Source organism: Geotrypetes seraphini, chromosome 2 (assembly GCF_902459505.1).
Source record: "Geotrypetes seraphini chromosome 2, aGeoSer1.1, whole genome shotgun sequence".
Classification (NCBI taxonomy): Eukaryota; Metazoa; Chordata; class Amphibia; order Gymnophiona; family Dermophiidae; genus Geotrypetes; species Geotrypetes seraphini.
In genome coordinates, this window is record NC_047085.1 from 258,528,380 (window position 1) to 258,550,796 (window position 22,417).

General features: G+C 45.6%; 1 protein-coding gene across 2 annotated transcripts in view; it reads right to left on the minus strand.

The window, feature by feature from the left end:
- Positions 1 to 22,417, minus strand: part of CBX7 (chromobox 7) — a 182,157-nt gene that overhangs the window by 18,494 nt on the left and 141,246 nt on the right. For both annotated transcript variants that reach the window (XM_033929930.1, XM_033929932.1), the window contains exon 5: positions 20,103 to 20,436. In XM_033929930.1, the coding sequence (XP_033785821.1) occupies positions 20,103 to 20,436 (334 nt within the window). The remainder of the gene's footprint in view (positions 1 to 20,102; positions 20,437 to 22,417) is intronic.

A 22,417-nucleotide genomic window follows, 5' to 3' on the forward strand; every position in this document is an offset into this window, starting at 1 on the left:
ATAGTCATATTAAAATCTTTAGAGACATGGTTCTCAGTGAAACAGATCAGTTAAGTAAAGTCCAGGGTTCCCCCCACCGTCCCAACTTAACCCGGGAGCAGTTTTAAGCCATTCAAACTCTTAGAAATGATGCTCCATCTGGTTATAAAACCTGCGGATATGGGTGGGGAGGTGGTGGTACAGTCTAGGGATCAATATTACTCTCAGGTTCACAGTCATATACTCAACACCAACCATTATGACAAACTTGCAGATGATCCTGGTATTCAGATACAAGAGGAAATTAAAACCATGGTGCAACTGATACTAAACACTCAACAAATTACTAAATCTGAGGCTGGGTTCCTCACCCAGAATCCCAGCTGCACCCCTAGGTTTTATAGTGTTCCCAAAATTCACAAATCAGTGGTCAATCCTATCGTCTCCCTCAGAGGGACTGTGTTAGAACCTTTGTCTAAATTCATTGATTACTTTTTGAAACCTGAGGTGATGAAGGCCAGATCCTACGTTCAAGATACCACCCATTTTTTGCGGATTATTCAACAAATCACGGTGCAGTCTACCGATTTGCTGGTGACTATGGACTTGGAAGCTCTTTATAGTAATATTCCTCAATGTGAAGCCCTGGACATAATTGACAGTACTTTTCAAACAGCATGTAGCTCTCAGAGTATCTAAACAATTTCTCTTTCAATTAGCTCAGCTGGTACTGCATAAAAAATTATTTTGAGTTTGAGGGCAAATTTTTTCTCCAGAAACATGGAGTGGCTATGGGGTCAGCTATGGCCCCTAGTGTGGCCAATCTTTATGTCACTCATTTTGAGGATCGTCACCTATACACTTCCCTCTGGATGACCCATATTCGTTTATGGGTCAGATACATCGACGATGTATTTCTAATATGGAGTTCCACGGAACAAGTCTTATTTGAGTTCCGGAACTGGTTGAATTCTGTGGACCCTAATCTCAAGTTTATCATGTCTTTCCATATGCAGTCTATTACTTATCTTGATACCCGGGTTACTAAGCAAGACACGGGGCTAGTAACCACGGTATTCCATAAGGACACTGATCGGAATACGTATCTTCATTTCTCCAGTTGTCGTCCTACTAAATTGAAGCAGGCCTTACCCATCAGCCAGTTTTTGAGGCTTCGCAGGATCTGTACATCCATTATTGAATTTAAGAGACAGGCCAGTGCTATGTGGCATCATTTTTCTCAAAGGGGTTACCCTGAATGGGTTATCAAACAAGCCTACACTCGTGCAAAACATGCTAATCCTAGCCTGTTGTTACAACCGACCAGTAGGCCCCCGATGGAGAAACAGGTTTGTGTCCTTACCCATTCTGATCGTGCTGTGGAGGTGGCCAATGTCATCAAAAAATTCTAGGGCATTTTGGCAATGTTTTTAAGGATGGTCCATGCATTGCTTTTTCTAGACCCCAAAACCTGTCTAACATGCTTACTTCTCCTGCAGTTCCTCAAACCTATAATCAACTTGTGGGCCACGGTCCATGTGGCACATGTCAGATGTGTGCCATGTATCTGCAACTGGATTGCTGGACTCATCCCACTAATCACAAAAGCTATCATTTGAGAGCTCATACTACTTGTGTGTCAGCTTGAGTCATATATATTATCATCTGTCCCTGTCAAAAAATCTACGTAGGTCACACAAGCAGACAGATCAGAACTCGGCTGGTAGAGCATAAAAGTAAACTCAATACTGCTATCCTGACCGCCCATATGATGAGTCACTGCTTGTAGTTTTAACATGTATTCACCCAGCTACGTTGGTTTGTGATTGAGCAAATTCCTTCAAATTTCCAGGGTGATCGGAGTGCTAGGATCCAACTGAGAGAACAATTTTGGATATTTGAGCTGCAGGCTGTGAAAACTTTAGGGCTCAATGACATGATAGAATGGAACTCTATTATTTAACTGCACAGTTTTTTTCATTTTGTGATTACTTCTGTGTTTATGCACTGGGGGGCAGTGTTTCACCTCCACTCCAAGCCATGTTAGGGCTTACACCTGTGAATGCTGTTGTAAGCTCTAATGTGATTATGCCGCTAATTGACCGAGAATTTAAAGCTGTTGCTGTGTCTCCGGTCCCTCCCCCTTTTTGCCTTGCCTGCCTGGAATTACTCTGACCTACAGTCGTGTTGGCCTGTTTGGTTCCTGAGGAAGGGGCTTTTGCCCTGAAACCCTGCTGGGTTGAGCCGTGTTGAAAGAGGACTGCACCTTAACTTTGGTCTTTGATCCAAAAAAAAGCTGGACTCTTCTTGCTACTATTTGACTACAGCATCTTTATTCAGCTAAGTAGCTAAGTAACTAGAGGGACAAGTGACTAATTTTTTCATTCTCTGTTCAGGTCAGTAGGTTAGGCATTCGGGGCATTGCAGGACAGTGAACTTTTTGTCTTCTACTTTTATATATTTATTTATTACACATTGTTTGCACTTAACTTGCACTTTAAAGCACACAGGAACACCCAGATGATGGTGTACGGCTGGCAGTGAGTGGTAATCCCTGCTCAGTGTTTGTGGCTTTGCTATTCTAAGCACTAGATCTGCTCTTTGAGTCGCTCTTTAAAGCTTTCAAACTCACGATGAGAGTGCTCCTTATCTTAAAAATTTATATATATATTTTTGATGGAGTCTAGGGAGTTATCTTTCCTGCAATGCCCTAGGGCACGCCCAACTTATAATTTGGTGTCTTTAAAGGATATTTTGTCTTGGGGTTTTTGCTATAGTTTATCTGCTAAGACATACTGCTTCCCTTTTAGATACTGTAAACTAAGTCCAAATTTCTATTGCTTCATTGCAGAGAGGGCACAACTCATGCCTCCGTGTTTGTTCAAGAAGGTGACTTGATCATCGGTGCAGATGAGGACTCAAACCTCGAAGGTGCAGAGGGCACTGTGAATGGCTCGGAGCTCCAGGAGATTGATATGAGAGTTTTCTTGTGATGAGTCCAGACTCCAAGTGTGAAGGCCATTGAGATGGGCTCCCAAGCCTAGCATAGAAGCATATATGGTGAGAAGCTTCTTGTGTAGAGGAGACTGGAAGGGGAGGCCTCTGGAAAGGTTGGATGAAAGCATCCACCACTGGAGGGAGTGACAAAGGTCTGAAGTCACTTGTATTAGTGCCGATTGGTGGCTTATGACCTTTGGGTTGAGAGAGTCCACTGGGGAACTCTGAGGTATAGACATGTAAAATTGAGTGACATGAACTGTTGATGCCATGTGACTCAGAAGTCGTAACATCTGATGTGCCATTATGCATGGTAGGGAGGAGACTTTCTGAACAGCTGAAGGAGACTGTTGAGTCTCTGCTAAAGTAGAAAAGTTTGACCTTTAGTAGTGTCTAAGAGAGTTCCTATGAACTACAAGGTTTGTGTTGGCTGTAGATGCAATTTCTGGTAGTTCACTGCAAACTCCTGGAGTTCCCAAAGATGAATTGTTGAGTTGATGGCATGCTGAGTTTGCTGCAATGAAGAGGCCTTGATCGACCAGTCGTCTAGATAAGGAAGTACGTGAAACCCCCATGTGCAAAGGGTTGCAGCTACTACCACCAGGCATTTCGTGAGCACCTCTTAGGGTTGAAGGGAAAGGGAAAGGAAATGGAGACTTGTATACCGCCTTTTTGTTACTCTGGCATTTCAAAGCTGACATTCAAAGCGATGGGCACTGGGGGATTAAGTGATTTGCCCAGGGGCACAAGGAGCAGCACCAGAATTTGATCTCACAACTTCTGGGTGCAGAGGAAGCAGCTCAATCAGTATTGAGTGCCCACTCGAAAACAAAGATATATCCTGTGAGTAGCCTAAGATTGATATGCGAGTGTAAGCTTCTTTGGGTTTAGAGAGAAATGCAATAGTTTTTCTCCAACAGTAGTAAAAGAGTTCCCAGATAGATGAAGCAAAATTTCTCCTTCACTAAAGTATTTGTTGAGAACACAGAGGTCTAAAATTGGGTGGAGACCTCTGGTCTTTTTTTGGTAATACTTGGAGTAGAATCCTTAGCCCCTCTCCTGCAGAGGAATTTGTTCTATTGCATTGAGCTGGAGAAGGCCTGAAAGTTCTTGGTGAATAAGGATCTTCTGGAGGGAGCTGAAAATACTCTTGGAGGGTGGTTTGGAAGGTGTCATAAGTGCAGAGCATAACCCTGAATCACTTCTAGCAAACACACTGGTCCTATGTTATGAGAGTCCACCGTTGCTGGAAGTGGTGAAGCCTGTCTCTAATAGGGAGTGTAGAGAATTAACTATTTCAATTCCTCAATTCTCTACAGGAGATCTGGAGGGAGATTGAGTGATATTTTTAACAATACTCTCTAGAAGGGAGTCGATTATTGCTGCTTAGACTGACTTCTGCTGTCTTTGTGGTCTAGACCGTCTCTGGTTATTTGACCTTGCAGATGAGTAAGTCTGGTTGTAGCAATGCCTGGGATTATAATACGAGGTACATCTAGGAGATACTGGAAAGCCTGTGGGATGATCAAGGTGTTTGTGACGTTTGAGCTTTATATAAAATAGTTATGTAGTCATTATGGGTTTAAAATAAAATCTTATCTGAAGCTTCCTCAATGTGTTTCCAAGGGACATTGGAGAGGCGCTCCTGAATAGAAATCTCAAGATCAGAAACCCAAAGCCAAACCATTCTCCATTTTGCAATAGCTACCCCCGATGATTTTGATCAAAGGTGGCTCTAACTATGTATTTTCTGGTTGCAAGCAAGTTTTTAATCAAATGTTGAAATGGCTTTAGTTGGTTTGAGGAAAGATGCTGTTCAAACTCTGGCAATTGCTTTATTATAGACTTAAGATAGATAGACAAATAGAATTGGTAATCCAATATTCCATTGGTTAGAATGGATGCCTAGAATACAAATTTGTCCAGGGTTCTAGTTTCTCTACCCAGTGAAGTGGAAGCATATGAATGGGAACTATGGGATGCTTGAGGCCACTACTAAGGACTATTAAGGACTGATGTTGGAGCTGAGGCTTATCAAAGCCAGGACAAGACTATTTTGTATAAGTCTAGCTTTCAGGGAGCCACTAGAATGGTCAAAGGGATCTCCATAACCATCTGGAGTGGACTCATATATTCCTTAGGCCACTCCTCATAATTAAGGAGTTCCATTAACTCTGCTTGAGGTTCTTCTTCAGACTCCATCTTGATGGGAAGAACCAGATCCATCTGATGCACAAAATATGTGAAAGATAAGCTCTCAGGTGCAGATTTGTGACATGGAGGAAGTGGAGAAGGATCAAATGGGATACCATATAATTCATCTGCAGAATTGTCAGGGAGTTCTCCATACTGGAATGTATAGAGAAGTCAAAAATGGATTCATCAATATATTCTCTCCGAGATGTCTTCAAAGTAGAGCATTGAGGTAAACTTTAGAAATGCATTGAGGTGAAACAGGCAAATCACGCTCTCTCGATAATGATACATATTAAACATTTCCTGTACGTCGATGTTTGACATCAAGTGGGTGTCTTGGAGTGACACACCGATACATCTTCGGGCTGGGATGAGGCAGGCATGGAGGCCACAGGAGCCTGTAAGCTCATGCTGGAATAGCGCTCTAAGTTGCTCCTGTATTGATGGAGCTGCTACTGATAAGAACATAAGAATTGCCACTGCTGGGTCAAACCAGTCATCCATCGTGCCCAGCAGTCTGCTCACACGGCGGCCCTTAGGTCAAAGACCAGTGCTATAACTGAGACTAGCCTTACCTGTGTACGTTCTAGTTCAGCAGGAACTTGTCTAGCTTTGTCTTGAATCACTGGAGGGTATTTAACCCTATAACAGCCTCCGGAAGAGCGTTCCAGTTTTTTACCACTCTTTGGGTGAAGAAGAACTTCCTTAAGTTTGTACGGAATCTATCCCCTTTTAACTTTAGAGTGCCCTCTCATTCTCTCTACCTTGGAGAGGGTGAACAACCTTTCTTTATCTAATAAGTCTATTCCCTTCATTATCTTGAATGTTTCGATCATGTTTCCTCTCAGTCTCCTCTTTTCAAGGGAGAAGAGGCCCAGTTTCTATAATCTCTCACTGTACGGCAACTCCTCCAGCCCCTTTACCATTTTAGTCGCTCTTCTCTGGACCTTTTTGAGTAGTACTGTGTCCTTCTTCATGTACGGCGACCGGTACTGGACACAGTATTCCAGGTGAGGGCGTACCATGGCCCAGTACAGCGGCATGATAACCTTCTCCGATCTATTTGTGATCCCCTTCTTAAATCATTCCCAGCATTCTGTTCGCCTTTTTTGCCGCCGCCGCCACACATTGCACGGACGGCTTTATTGACTTCTTGACCAGTACTCCCAAGTCTCTTTCCTTGGGGGTCTCTCCAAGTACTGCACCGGACATCCTGTATTCATATATAAGATTTTTGTTACCGACATGCATCACCTTACACTTATCCACATTAAACCTCATTTGCTATGTCGCGGCCCATTTCTAGAGCATGTTTATGTCACGTTGCAGGTCTTCGCAATCCTGCGTCTTCACTACTCTGAATAACTTCGTATCGTCTGCAAATTTAATCACCTCACTCATCATACCAATTTCCAAGTCGTTTATAAATATGTTGAAGAGCACGAGTCCAAGCACTGAACTCTGCGGCATTCCACTCGTGATGTTTTTCCAGTCAGAGTATTGTCCATTTACCCTCACTCTCTGTTTCCTATCCGCCAACCAGTTTTTAATCCACGTATTTCACCCTCAATTACATGGCTCGCAATATTTTTAAGTAGTCGTTCATGCGGGACCTTGTCAAACACCTTCTGAAAATCCAGATATACAATATCGACCGGGTCACCCTTGTCTATCTGCCTGTTTACTCCCTCGAAGAAGTGCAGCAAGTTCGTCAAGCAAGATCTTCCTTTCCTGAAGCCGTGCTGGCTGGTCCTCATCAGACTGTGTCTGTCAAGGTGATCAAAGATGCGGTCTTTTATCAGCGCCTCTACCATCTTTCCCGATACCAAGATCAGACTCACTGGTCTGTAGTTTCCCGATCTTCCCTCGAACCTTTCTTGAAGAATGCCGTAACATTCGCCACTTTCCAGTCTTCCGGAATCCTTCCCGATTTGATCAACAGATTGGCTATTAATTGAAGCAGTTCAGTTATAGCCCCTTTCAGTTCCTTGATTACCCTCGGATGGATGCCATCCGGTCCCGGGGATTTATTGTTTTTAAGCCTATCAATCTGCCTGCATACCTCTCCTAGACTGACCGTCAACCCTGTCAGTTTCTCGTCTTCATTTCTTGCGCATAGCCTGTCGGCTTCCGATATGTTATGTATGTCCTCTTTGGTAAATACAGATGCATAAAATATGTTCAATTTGTCAGTGATGGCTTTGTCCTCAATTAGCACTTCCTTTATTCCATGGTCATTCAACGGCCCCACTGTTTCCTTGGCGGGTCGTTTCCCCTTAATATATCGAAAGAATGGCTTGAAGTTTTTTATCTCCTTGACTATTTTTTCCTCGTAGTATCTTTTGGCCCTTCTTACTGCCTTATGGCACCTGCTTTGATGTTGTTTGTGCTTTTTCCAGATTTTGTCCTTTTTTGACCTTTTCCCATTCCTTAAACGAAGTCTTCTTGTCTCTGATCGCTTCCTTCACCGCTACAGTAAGCCACGTCGGTTCCTTGTTCTTTTTCCTCTTAGATTCGTTGTTGATACGTGGTATATATAGATTTTGCGCCTCGGTGACTGTGTCCTTAAAAAGGGACCATGCTTGCTCCAGCGTTTTTACAGTACTTATCCCCTTCTTAATCTTCTTCTCCACCGTGAGTCTCATCCCTTCGTAATTCCCTTTTCGGAAGTTCAGTGCCATGGCCATCGTTCTGGATCGATGTTTTGCTCCTGTGTCCAGGTTGAAGCAGCTCATATTGTGATCACTGCTTCCCAGAGTCCCTTCTACTTCTACACCTTGCGTCAGTCCTCGTAATCCTCGTATCCTCCAAACCTTTTAACTTCAATGACCGGTATATTCCTGAAAATAAAATATTACCTTCCTATTGTACATTCTTGTATATTCTTGTACATTCTTGTATATTCCTGTACATTCCTTGTACATTCTTATATATTCCTATCAACTTCAATGACCATGACATTCCTAAAATGTTAATTCCAATGATCTTATCGTTGTAAACTTAATTAATTACTGTGAACTGCCTAGAACTCTCTGGGTATGGCGGTATACAAAATATTTTCCTTGACAAGTTGTTCCAGGAAGCAATCGCCTACAGCATCAAGGAACTTGGTCTCTCTATCACAGTCAAAGGTACTGAAGCAGGCTGCAGTACTGGGTGTCGAGGCACTGGGTCTTAGATGTCGAGGCACACTTCTGTGGAAACACTAGCCGGTGAACTGTCTTCTGCATATTGATGCTTGGCTTGCATTGAGGAAGAAGCCTGGAAAGATACTCAGGTATGGCTTATGCTTCTTAGCTTAATACAGGTCCCCCCAATTTGAGTTGCACCGATGAAGAATCCCTGCACTGCACTGACTGAGCGATGTGACACTGACACAGTCAGTGCAGGGGCTGATGCTGGTGTCAAAGTAAGCTGGGCTTCAGGCTCAGAATCCCCACCCATGCACAATGTTGCTGATGTGGTACCAAATACTTCTCAAAATTGAAGTTTATGGGTCTTTAGTGAGCTCTTCTATGTGCGAGAGCAGAGGGTACAAGAAATGTCCCGATGCTCAGGACAAAAGCACTGAACACACCAGTTATATCAGGGGTCTCAAAGTCCCTCCTTGAGGGCCGCAATCCAGTCGGGTTTTCAGGATTTCCCCAATGAATATGCATGAGATCTATGTGCATGCACTGCTTTCAATGCATATTCATTGGGGAAATCCTGAAAAACCGACTGGATTGCGGCCCTCAAGGAGGGACTTTGAGACCCCTGAGTTATACTGATCAGTGGCTGAGATGTTTAGGCGTCTTGGAAAGAGGGAAAAACCGCCAACGCAAAATCAAAGGGCTCAATGGCTTGGGGAGCTCAAGTGAAAGTATACCCGAAAAAGGCTCCAAATGACTCAAAGGCCTGAAAACGTTGATTTGGGGGAAAGGAACTTGAATAAAACAACAAAGTATGACAAAAGATAAAGAAAAAATAAAGGGAGGGAAGGCACCCTTAAAGGAAAAAGTTTGACATGCTGAGAACTCTGGAAACAGCTTCTCAGCTCAGCTGAAAACTAAAAAATGCAGGCCACACAAGCAGACATCAGGTGGGAAGGGACCAGCATGTACGCAATATGGTCAGTGCCTTAAAATTTAAAATGACAGTAAGAACAGTTACTTACCGTAACAGTTGTTATCCAGAGACAGCAGGCAGCTATTTTCACATATGGGTGACGTCATCCACAGAGACCCGATGCGGACAGCCTCGCAATCAGACTTGCTTGTAGAAACTCAGAAGTTTCGAGTCTGTCGCACCGCGTATGCGTGAGTGCCTTCCAGCACAGGGCACGTCTCCTCAGTTCAGATAGCTAGCAGAGAAGCCAACCAGGGGAGGTGGGTGGGTTGTGAGAATATCTGTCTGCTGTCCCTGGATAACAACTGTTACGGTAAGTAACTGTGCTTTATCCCAGGACAAGCAGGCAGCCTATTCTCACATATGGGTGACCTCCAAGCTAATCAGAATGGGATGGTGGGAGTGTTGGCAACTTAGGAGATTAAATTTTGTAATACTGCCTGGCCAAAATGGCCATCCCGTCTGGAGAAAACATCCAGATAATACTGAGAGGTGAAAGTATGAACTGAGGACCAGGTGTCAGCTTTGCAAATTTCCTCAATAGGAGTGGGTCTGAGGAAAGCTACTGAAGCTGCCATGGCTCTGACTTTGTAGGCTGTGACTCGACTCTGTAGATGCAGTCCAGCCTGGGCATAGCAGAAAGAGATACAAGCAGCCATCCAGTTGGAGATGGTACGCTTAGAAATTGGATGTCCCACCTTGTTTGGATTGAAGGAGACAAAAAGTTGAGGAGCAGATATGTGTGGTTTGGTGCGTTCCAGGTAGAAGGCCAAAGCATGTTTACAGTCCAGAGTATGAAGAGCTGATTCTCCAGGATGAGAATGAGGCCTTGGAAAAAACACTGGAAGTACAATAGATTGGTTGAGATGAAATTCTGAAACCACTTTAGGTAAGAATTTAGGACGAGTACGGATGACCACCTTGTCATGATGGAAAACTGTGAAAGGTGGATCAGCAACTAAAGCTTGCAGCTCACTGACTCTTCGAGCAGATGTGAGGGCAATGAGAAACACCACTTTCCAAGTAAGATATTTCAGATGAGCAGTAGACATTGGTTCAAATGGAGGCTTCATTAACTGAGCAAGAACAATATTTAGATCCCAAACCACTAGAGGCGGTTTGAGAGTAGGTTTGACATTGAAAAGTCCTTTCATAAATTTGGAAACCACCGGATGAGCAGAGAGAAGTTTTCCTTCAATAGGCTGATGGAAAGCCGCAATTGCACTAAGATGGACTCGATAGATGTAGAATTGAGGCCAGAGGTAGATAAGTGCAAAAGATAATCCAGAACAGAAGATAAGGAGGAATCTTGAGGCTCCTTGTCATGAGAAATTCACCACGTAGAAAATCTAGTCCATTTTTGGTGATAACATTGTCTAGTGGCAGGTTTTCTAGAAGCCTCTAAAATGTCTCATACAGGTTGAGAAAACTGAAGAGGAGTTATGTTGAAAGGTACCAAGCTGTCAGGTGTAGAGACTGCAGGTTGGGATGAAGTAGAGACCCTTGACTCTGTGTAAGCAGAGACGGAAAAACTGGTAGAAGGTATGGCTCTCTGCTGCTGAGTTGAAGTAGAAGGGAATTCCAATGTTGTCTCGATCACTGAGGAGCTATCAGAATCATGGTGGCGTGATCGTTCTTCAGCTTGACAAGTCTTGAGGATGAGAGGGAATGGAGGGAATGCATAGAGGAAGAGATTTGTCCATTCCAATAGAAAAGCATCTGCCTCGAGGCGATGAGAAGAATATATCCTGGAGCAGAACTGAGGCAGTTTGTGGTTGTGGAGAGATGCAATGAGATCTATCTGAGGAGTTCCTCACTGAGGAAAAAATGTGATGAAGAGGTGAGGAATTGAGTGTCCATTCATAAGGTTACAGAAGACAACTCAATTTGTCCGCCAAAAAGTTTATCTCTCCTTGAATGTAGACAGCTTTCAGGAAGGTGTTGTGAAGGATTGCCGAATCCCAAACCTTCAGAGCTTCTTGGCAAAGAGAGAGAGATCCCGTTCCTCCCTGCTTGTTGAAATAGTACATGGCGACTTGGTTGACCGTCCGAATGAGGACTACCTGGTCATGAAGAAGATGTTGAAAAGCTTTGAGAGCACTGAAGAACGCTCTGAGTTCCAACAGATTGATATGACACTGACGATCCGTGCTGGACCAGTGGCCTTGAGTACGGAGACTGCTGAAGTGAACCCCCCCAAGCGTATGTCGAGGAATCTGTCATGAGGACCTTCTGATGAGGTGGCGTCTGAAACAGTAAACCTCTGGCGAGATTGGAGTCTCAACGAAGGAGTGACTGTAATGTGTCGAGAGAGTGGTTCGCAAGCCTGCCAGGGCTCCACTGAGGAATTCTGAGGTGAAGTCTGGCAAAAGAAGTCACGTGAACTGTCGAGGCCATGTGACCTTGCAGTACCATCATGTGTCTCGCTGAGAGTAAAGAGCGGGAAGACACTGTGTGACAGAGCTGAAGAAGAGCATCCAGACGTTTTTGAGGAAGGAATGCTCTAAGTTGGATAGTGTCCAGAACAGCTCCAATGAACTGTAGATTCTGAGAGGGCTGAAGGTGGGATTTGGGAAAGTTGATTTCGAATCCCAAGCTTTGTAGGAACCACGTAGTCTGTTGGGTCGTTACAATTACCCCCTGAGATGTTGAATCTTTGATGAGCCAGTCATCTAGGTAGTGAAACACATGAAGACCATGGTTCCTTAGAGCTGCTGCTACTACCACTACGCACTTGGTGAACACTCTGGGAGATGATGCCACGCCGAAGGGTAGCACTCTGTGTTGAAAATGCAGATTCCCCACCCGAAATCTGAGGTACTGACGGGAAGCCGGATGAATGGGAATGTGAGTGTAAGCCTCCTTGAGATCTAGAGAACATAACTAATCGTTCTGATCTAGAAGGGGATAAAGGGATGCCAGGGACAGCATGCAAAATTTATCTTTGACTAAAAATTTGTTGAGAGCCCTGAGATCCGTCTTCTTCAGAACTAGGAAGCAACGGGAGTAAAACCCCCTGCTATGCTGTTCCAGAGGAACTTCCTCGATAGCACGGAGATGAAGCACAGCTTGAACTTTCTGAAGAAGAAGGGCGGTCTGGGATGGATTGGAAGGATACTCTCTTGGAGGAAGCTCTGGTGGAACCTGAGTGAAATGAAGACAGTATCCTTCCCTGATTATTGACAGCACCTAGAGATCGGATGTAATGGTCTCCCATCAATGGTAAAAATGATGGAGACGACCTCCTATGGGGGAAGGGAGGACAGAGGCAGAACAATGGAGGTTATGCTCTGTTTGAGACAGTCAAAAAGGCTGTGCAGCCTTAGGTGCAGCAGAAGGCTGAGGTTTCTGTTGTTTCTGTTGCTTTTGTTTCTTAGGGGGTGCTCGACTGTAAGGAGCCGCCCTTGTGGGATAATACCTCTGGTAGGATGAAATAGGTCGAGAAGGTTTTGCAGAAGCTGGCTTAGGCTTTGGTCTGACAATAGAAGCAAAAGATTTTTCATGCTCAGACAAGTTCTTGGTGGCAGCCTCTATAGATTCATCAAAGAGGTCATTGCCCTCACAAGGAATATTAACCATACGATCCTGAAGATTGGGGTCCATATCAATGGTGCGAGGCCAGGCCAGGTGCTGCATCGCTACTGAGAATGCGGTGACCCTGGAAGAAAGTTGAAAGGCATCATAAGATGACTGGAGAAGATGTAACCTGAGTTGCGCCATGGTAGCAGTGACTTGTTGAAACTCCAAATGTCTATGTTGATCCAGGATTTTTGTAAAACCTGAAGGCTATCAATCAGGAAGTTAAAATAAGTAGTGAAGATAAAATTATAGTTGAGCACTCTGGAAGCCATCATGGAATTCTGATAAAGGCAATGACCAAACTTGTCCATGGTCTTACCCTCTCTTCCAGGAGGTACTGTGACATAGACCCTCCTCTTCAATGAGGATTCCACAAGGAGGAATTGGTGAGATAGTTGTAAATTCTCAAACCCCTTGCAATGTAGAGTTCTATACCTCGATTCCAATTTGCCTGGAACAGCAGGTTTAGCATAAGGAATCTTCGTTTGAAAGTTTGAGACAAAAGCCTGTTAAGAGGAAGCTTGAGCGACTCTGCCGGAGGTTGAGGCAGATGCATTTCCTCCAAATACTCCTTAGAGTATTTAGAACCAGCGTACAATTTAAGATCCAATTCGTCAGCCATTTGATGGAGGAAGGAGGAAAAGGACAATTGATCTGCCAGAGCATGGCCTCGAGAAGGGCTCGATGACCTCGAAGCACCTCGAGTGGATAACGAAGGCGAGACCTCTCTGGAGTATTGGTAACCCAAGGAATAGACAGACTTGGAGGCATTGGAAGCAGTTGAGTCCTCGGGGTCTGCAATTGGTGACCTCAATTAAGAATTTGGAGGCCTTGAAGAGCTGGAAGGCCTGGACGGAGGCCTGGACAAGGAAGGCTTTTCTCTGGAAGACCACCTGTGCCTTGATGGATGCCTCGATCAACAACGAGAATGCTGTCTGGAAGTAGGTCTCGGGTAAGATTGAGGAGACTTTGCCCTATGTCTGGAAACAAGCACTGCCGCTGGTGAATGAATAGGGCTTGAAGCTGTAGATTGAAACCCCATAGACTCTGTGATTTCGATCGAGGAATCTCGAAGCACTCCCAAAGACTTGGTTCCTTATATGGAGTGTGAGGATTCCTGTCGAGACACTTGCAAAGACTCGACTCCTTGCATAGAGTGTGAAGATTCCAGACCAGACACTCACAAAGAGTTGACTCCTTGCACAGAGTGTGTAGATTCCAGACCAGACACTCGTAAAGACTCGACTCCTTGCATAGAGTGTGTAGACTCAGCTCAAGGCACAGGCAAGGACTCGACCTCGTGTGAGACTGCTGATTGCCCAGGCTGGACTGCAGGAAGCAGAGTCAAGGCAGGACTATATTTGCTCAGTAACTGAACAAATTCCCGCTCTAAAATGGCCTGGATAGTAGCCTGCAATTGTGGATCTGAGTCTGAAACTGGACCACTTGCTGAGGCTAAAGGCTCCGAGGTGGGGGGAGAAGCATGCTTCAACTTGGAGGATTGATGCTTGGATATCTTGTGGACCACTGCAGGAACCTTCTGCTTAGATATCTGACCTGAGGGAAGCTCAGGGGAAGATAAGGCAGGTGTACTCGAGGCCAAAGACGATCCAAACGAGGAAGGTCTGATGAGACTCGAGGTCAGAGTTGTGGATATAGGAGGACCCCCCATTGAAGGCTTGACCGAGTCAGAAGTCGAGGTGGAGGGTGTAGCTGAAGAGTCCATCCTGAACAGCTTTTCCACTTGAACCCGACGATGTTTAAGGGCTTGAGGTTGAAGAGTAGCACAGCACGCGCATGACTTCGGACTATGGGTAGGCCCGAGACAGCGAAGACACCAGCGGTTTAGGTCTGTAAGGGAAATCGCACGCTGGCACTGGCTACAATTCTTGAAGCCTGTGACTGGCCAGGACATAGAAGGTAAGATAGCCTCTGCGAAGTAGAAGCCCGCAGGCTGCGGGCGCATGACCCATCCCGCCAGTCAGCCTCCAGGCATAGGGAAGCGCAACTGGTGCCTCCTTGCCTGATCTTGTAAGTTACTGTGATGGCATTGTCTGAAAACACCCCGACTGCCTTCCCTGTCAGGAAGGGCTGTATCTCCTTCAGTACCAAAACAAATAGCTCAATTCCAGCTAATTTGTGGACCACTTGATCTCCGATGGAGTCACTTTGCCCTGAAGATGGTGACTGCAGTAGTGGGCTCACAGCTACTCAGGCTGGCATCAGTCGTGAGGGTCATGCATGAAGAGATTCAGAGGGGCAAGTCCCTCAATAAGGCATCCCCTTGTGGCCACCAACATATGCTGTGTCTTGCCCCCGAAGATCAGGGGAGTTATATCTGTAGAGTGCTTTTCCAGGGACCATCTGGAGAGAAGAGAATCCTGGAGTGGCCACATATGCATTTTCGCTCAGGGGACAATTTCCAGGGAGGCCATCATTGAGCCCCGCACCTAAAGGTAATGCCAGGCCGTGGGGCTCGGTATTGCTAGGATCTCTAAAGATCTGCTTCCTGAGCTTCTGTTTGTGAGGCTCAGGAAGAAAAAACACACGGCATTGAACTATGTCAAAGCTGACTCCCAGATGTTTCAAGCACAGTCGACTGTAGCCAACTTTTCTGGAAGTTGACTATCCAACCAAGTATCTGGAGGAGACCTGATAAGACAATCATCCAGGTAAGGATGCACCTGTTTGCCTATCCTGTGGAAGTGAGCCGCTACTACCATCATCACCCTGGTAAAAGTACATGGGGTCACGGTTAATCTGAAAGGCAGCGCCACAAACTAGAAATGTCACTGAAAGACAAATGGCTCTTAATTCCAGCTAATTTGTGGACCTCTTGCTCTCCAATGGAGTCCATTTGCCCTGAAGATGGTGACCGCAATAGTGGGCTCCACAGTTGCTCAGGATGGCGTCAGTCGTGAGGGTCATGCATGAAGAGATTCGGAGGGGCAAGCCCCTCGATAAGGCATCCCCTTGTAGTCACCAACATATGCTGGGTCTTGCCTCCAAAGACCAGGGGAGCTACATCTATGCATGAAGATGGAAATAGCACAGTTACTTACCGTAACAGGTGTTATCCAGAGACAGCAGGCAGATATTCTCAACATATGGGTGACATCAACCACGGAGCCCTGATGCGGACAGCTTCACAAGCAGACTTGCTTGAAGAATTTTTGTAAAGTTTGCGACTGCTGCATCCCGCATGCAAGAGTGCCTTCCCGCCCGACGAAGGGCACGCAATCTCCTCAGCATCCCCTCAGTTCAGACAGCTAGCTATGAAGCCAACCAGGGGAGGTGGGTGGGTTGTAAGAATATCTGCCTGCTGTCCCTGGATAACACCTGTTACGGTAAGTACCTGTGCTTTATCCCAGAATAAGCAGGCAGCATATTCTCAACATATGGGTGACCTCCAAGCTAACCAAAATGGGATGGTGGGAGTGTTAGCAATTCAAGAGAATAAATTTTGTAATACTGTCTGGCCAAAGTAGCCATCCCGTCTGGAAAAAGAATCCAGACAATAATGAGAGGTGAATGTATGAACCGAGGACCAAGTGGCAACTTTGCAGATTTCCTCTATAGGAGTAGATGTAAAGAGAGCTACATGGCTCTAACTTTATGGGCTGTGATTCAACCCTCTAGATGCAGTCCAGCCTGAGCATAGCAGAATGAGATGCAAGCAGACAACCAGTTAAAGATGATTCTCTTGGAAAATGGATGTCCCAACTTTTTTGGATCAAAGGAGACAAAAAGTTGAGGAGAAGATCTCTGTGGCTTAGTCCTTTGTAAGTAGAAAGCCAAAGCACGCTTGCAGTCCAAAGTATGAAGAACTGTTTCTCCAGGGTGAGAATGAGGCTTTGGAAAAAACACTGGAAGTACAATGGATTGATTTAGACAACTTTTTGTAAGAATTTAGGATGAGTACGGAGGACCACTTTGTCATGATGAAATACTGTGAAAAGTGGGTCCGCTATTAAAGCTTGTAGCTCACTGACTCTGCGAGCAGACGTGAGAGCAATGAGGAAGACCACTTTCCAAGTGAGATATTTCAGATGAGCCAAAGACATTTCTCCTTGTGTCGAAGACTCGACTCCTTGTAATACTGTTGAGTGCTCAGGGTGAACTGCAGGAAGCAGGGTCGAGGCAGGAGTTAATTTGGCAAGCATATTACCAAACTCCTGATGAAGAACAGTGTCCAACATATTCTGCAAAGCAGGCATCGAGACCACTGGAGCTGGTGCAATTGGTGCGGCTAGAGACTTCGAGGAAGATGATCTCAAGGATGAATGCTTCCTCGACTTGGATACCCGCTTCTAGGAAAGCCTCGAAGCAACGGGTCCTACCGAGCTCACCACTGGAGTGTGTTGTGACTTCTGAAGGGTTCGCTTCAATATCTTACCTGAAGGAGACACTGAGGAAAGCGGCCCTTCTGGGGACGATTTTGCCGATTTCCCAGACGATGAAGACTTCCTCATCAAGGGAGGCTTTAGTGAGGCCGAGGTAGAAGATTTAAGTCCCATAGCAGACTTCGGCACAGTCGGGATCGAGGTCGGAGTCAAGGGTTTTGGAGGCAGATCCATGGCTCCGAAAATTTTTTGAATCTGAACTCGACGGCCTTTAAAGGCTCGATTTTGAAGTGTAATACAGCGGGCGCACGACTCCAGACAACGGTCCGGTCCTAAATACTGAACACACCACTTATGTGGGTCAGTGATAGAGATCGCGCATTGACACCAGCTATAGTTCTTGAACCCTGTAACCGGCCAGGACATGGAATGGAACACGGCCGTGGCAAAATTGAAGCCTGCTGACACTGCAGAACAGGCCCCGTCATGATATGACGGAAAAAACTGTAAAGTCACTTTTTATTTTAACACGCGCACTGCAACGACTGTGAAAAAATAATAAACACGAGCTGCGGCGATGAGAAGACACGATACGAACTAAATCTCGCACAGAGCATTGAAACGTGGGCTTCTCAGCTCCGCAGAAAACTTAGAGCTGAGGAGACATGCGCCCTATGTTGGTGGGAACGCACTCGCACATGCGTAGTGCAGCAGTTGTGAACTTTCCAAAAGTCTTTCAAGCAAGTCTGCTTGTGAAGCTGTCTGCATCGGGGCTCCGTGGTAGACGTCACCCATATGTTGAGAATAACCTGCCTGCTTGTCCTGGGATAAATGAAGATATGCCTCTGTTAAACCCAAGGAGGCTAGGAATTTCCCCGGAGCCACTGCCATGATGACTGAGTGGACTGACTCCATGAGGAAGCACTTCCATTACTTCAGAATCCACTTTCGGCTGCGTAAACAGCTATGGAAAATCCAGAGTCGTAGGAAAAAGCTTAGACATAGCTTTGGCTACCTTATCCGGCTGAGCTGGATAATGGAACACTAGGATGTGGAGAGGTGCTGAGGATCCAACCAACTAAGAAAGGGTGTCAGAAATGACATGGTAAATGGTAGCAGACTTAAAAAGCCGTCACACTGAAGGATCATCACCATGATCAATAGCTCTGGGCCTCCGGTCCCTGAAAAGGACCCTAAATAATCCAAGGACGCAGTGGCCCCTTGTGATTAGAGAATGACACGGGGACAAATTTTTCCTCTCCCTGCCCATTCCTGTAAGCTCTGTCCTCATTTGCACAAGCTTCAAACATTTTAAAATCGTAAGTGTTCAAGGCTTGTGTGGTTAAGGCAGAGCTTACAGGATTGGGGCAGAGACAGCAACAAACTTGTGGGTATGGGACAGGGAAATTTAATTCCCATAGGGATGGGGAAAAATTTGTCCCCATGTCATTCTCTACTTGTGATAATAAAGGCATGGAAAGACTTCCATTCCTCTCAGTTCTGCTCAGACTGGTCACTGATACTTGGAGTCAGCAAGTTCTGAGGTGGAGAAGCCTGCTTGGGCTGTGCATCCACTTATACCAGAGCTGGAGTGCTTACAGGCAGCGTAACACTTCCTGGCCCATAAAGTAAGTATTTCAAAGGAGACTGACAAAATCTGAGAATCCCTGAATAGGAGGCCCCAAAGACCCCTGCAAGGCTCCTGACTGGGGTGGCAAGGCCTCCTCGGCCTCCACACACTTGGGTTTCATCCCCTCACTGCATGCGGCCTCTAGACAAGATCTTTTTAACTAAGGCCTGGCTTTTTGGGCTTCTAACACCATGGAGGACTCAAGGGAGGCTGAGCATGAAGCTCCTGCCCTTTCCTCTAGTGCCCCTCAGAACATGACTTCTCCTCAGCCGGCAAAGCCATGCCTGGGGACTGTAGTACAGATGATCCCTAGGTAAAATGAGGGGTTTTGAGTCAGTAAAAAGCAAGTGTAAAAAACATAAATAAAAATCTAAGATGGCCGCCACCAAAAAAATTCATGCCAAAAACAGCTCGTGGAAAACTTTATTGAAAAACAAACAAAAAATATTGAGAAAGGTGTTTTGGAGGTGAGAGAACCTAACTAACCCCAGAAACCCTCAAATCGGGCTTTTTCAGACCCCCCCCCTAAAAAAAAAAAAAAAAAAATTTTCCCCATAGAAAATAATGGCAGTACTCGCTGTGATGTCTAGTGGCTGACATCTTGCAGCAGCCTGCCTGTAGAGAAAGGATTTCTGCCTCAGGGAGTGGCAGGAGCAAGTCTACCGCTGGAAATCTTCTGGCTGATGATTAGGCAACCCTGACCAAGGACTCCAACCCCTGAAAATCCACACAATGCATTGGAGGGAAAACATTCACAGCCGGCTCCCTGATACCCAGAGGGTTGTTACACAGGGACCACACAACCTGCGCTCAAGCCTCTGAAAAATCAACTGGCGAGCAAGCTTTCGGGGGAACAGACCCCGAGCTCTTGAAGGATCACAAAGCAGGCTGGCTCCACAAGTATCATAGTCCGAAGAGATTGGCCTGCGAGCAGCTGACTGCCCTCCCAAGTCTGCATCCTTTCCTTGGCAGAGTAAGCCGAAGAAGGGGACCTCCAAGCATTGAAGCCACACAGGTAAAAGCAGAGCCAACAGCAAAAATACTCAAAACGAAGAAAAAGAAGCAGAGCAAATCAGAACACACCTTCTCAGTTTGCTTGCACAAGGAAAAACTGAGGGGGAGCTGTTCTACACTACTGAAACAAAAAGTTGGAAGATTTGATCGACACCCTTCTGCAAAGTTTGCAACTATGGGAAAGTAAGAGCTACAGTAAGAAAAATTTAAAAAAGAAAATTAATACCTATGTAACTTTGAGCAAGGTGTAGTGTTACCTGTACTGCCCTCTGGTTGGGCAGGCTGCTCCTGCCAGTCACTGGCTATCTGCTGGGCAGTCTCCAACACAGGCTCCTGCAGGAAGAATTCTCTCCTCCGATTCAGAGTATCGAAGGTAGAAGAACGGGAGAACTTCTTGCGTGAGAGACGCAGAAATTTCTGGTTCTTTCGGTGCCTGCCGATGGGGAATGTCAGTGCCTTGCCCTTCTCTGGAAGTTCAGCTGGCCCCACTCTGCTACCTAAGGCACTGCCAAATCTTCGTGACAAAGAGAAACAAAGCTTCTCTTTTCCTTTCACCTTGTGGGCACTCCTCAGGTCCATGCCATACAGCCTCTGCAATCACAGAGAATTTGTGGTTTCATTTGTGGTCTCTGCCTGCACAGTCTTCTAAATTCATTACCTAGTGTCACAGAAAAAATAAAAGGTCACACATTTGCTTTTCAACTAAAAAGGAATAGGCCTTGGGTATTTTACACTTTCAAGCCAGCTCTTATAAAAATGCCAGGAGTTATAACCATATAAAACAGACTCACAAAAAGCACAGTTACTTACCGTAACTGGTGTTATCCATGGACAGCAGGCAGCTATTCTCACATATGGGTGACGTCATCAGTGGAGCCCGGATGCGGAAGCTAGCAAGCAGACTTGCTTGAAGAAACTCGAAGTTTCGAGTCGACCGCACCACGCATGCGCGAGTGCCTTCCCGCCCAGCGCAGGGGGCATCTCCTCAGTTCAGATAGCTAGCAGAGAAGCCAATCAAGGGAGGTGGGTGGGTTGTGAGAATAGCTGCCTGCTGTCCCTGGATAAAGCACAGTTACTTACTGTAACAGGGATTATCCAGGGACAACAGGTAGCTATTCTCACATATGGGTGACTCATCCGACGGAGTCTCGATGCGGACGCCTCACAAGCAGACTTGCTTGAAGAAACTAGAAGTTTCGAGTCGCCCGCACCGCGCATGCACGAGTGCCTTCCCGCCCAGCGCACAGGGAGCGTCTCCTTAGTTCAGATAGCTAGCAGAGAAGCCAACCAGGGGAGGTGGGTGGGTTGTGAGAATAGCTGCCTGCTGTCCCTGGATAACACCTGTTACGTTAAGTAACTGTGCTTTATCCCAGGACAAGCAGGCAGGTATTCTCACATATGGGTGACCTCCAAGCTAACCAGAATGGGATGGTGGAAGTGTTGGCAACTTAGGAGAATAAATTTTGTAACACTCTTTGGCCAAACTGTCCATCCTGTCTGGAGAAAGTATCCAGACAATAATGAGAAGTGAAGGTATGAATCGAGGACCAAGTAGCAGCCTTGCAAATCTCAATAGGTGTAGATCTGAGGAAAGCTACAGAAGCTGCCATTGCTCTGACTTTATGGGCTGTGACTTTACTGTGAAGAGGTAATCCAGCCTGGGCATAGCAGAAAGAGATACAAGCCGCCATCCAATTGGAGATGGTGCATTTAGAAATTGGATGTCCCAACTTATTTGGATCGAAAGAGACAAAAAGTTGAAGAGCAGTTCTGTGTGGTTTGGTGCGTTCCAAGTAGAAGGCCAAAGCACGTTTACAGTCCAGAGTATGAAGAGCTAATTCTCCAGGGTGAGATTGAGGCTTTGGAAAAAACACTGGAGGGACGATGGATTGGTTGAGATGAAATTCTGAAACCACTTTAGGTAGGAATTTCGGATGAGTTTGAAGAACCACCTTGTCATGATGGAACACAGTGAATGGCGGGTCAGTAACCAAAGCTTGCAGCTCACTGACTTGTCTAGCAGAAGTGAAGCAATGAGAAAGACCACTTTCCAAGTGAGATTCTTCAGATGAGCCTTGTCAATTGGTTCAAAAAGAGGTTTCATGAGTTGAGAAAGAGATTTGAGAGGAGGTTTAACATTGAAAAGTCCTTTCATTAAACTGGAAACCACCGGATGAGCAGAGAGGGGTTTCCCTTCAATAGGCTGATGAAAAGCAGCAATTGCACTGAGATGGACTCGTATGGATGTAGACTTGAGTTCAGAGTTGGATAGGTGCAAAAGATAATCTAAAACAGATGATAAGGAGGAATGCTGAGGTTCCTTATGATGAGAAAAACACCATGTAGAAAATCTAGTCCATTTTTGGTGATAGCATTGTCTAGTGGTAGGTTTCCTAGAAGCTTCTAAGACATCTTGAACAGATTGAGAAAACTGAAGAGGAGTTATGTTGAGAGGTACCAAGCTGTCAGGTGTACAGACTGCAGGTTGGGATGAAGCAGAGATCCTTGACTCAGTGTAAGCAGAGAAGGAAAAACTGGTAGAAGGTATGGCTCCCTGCTGCTGAGCTGAGTT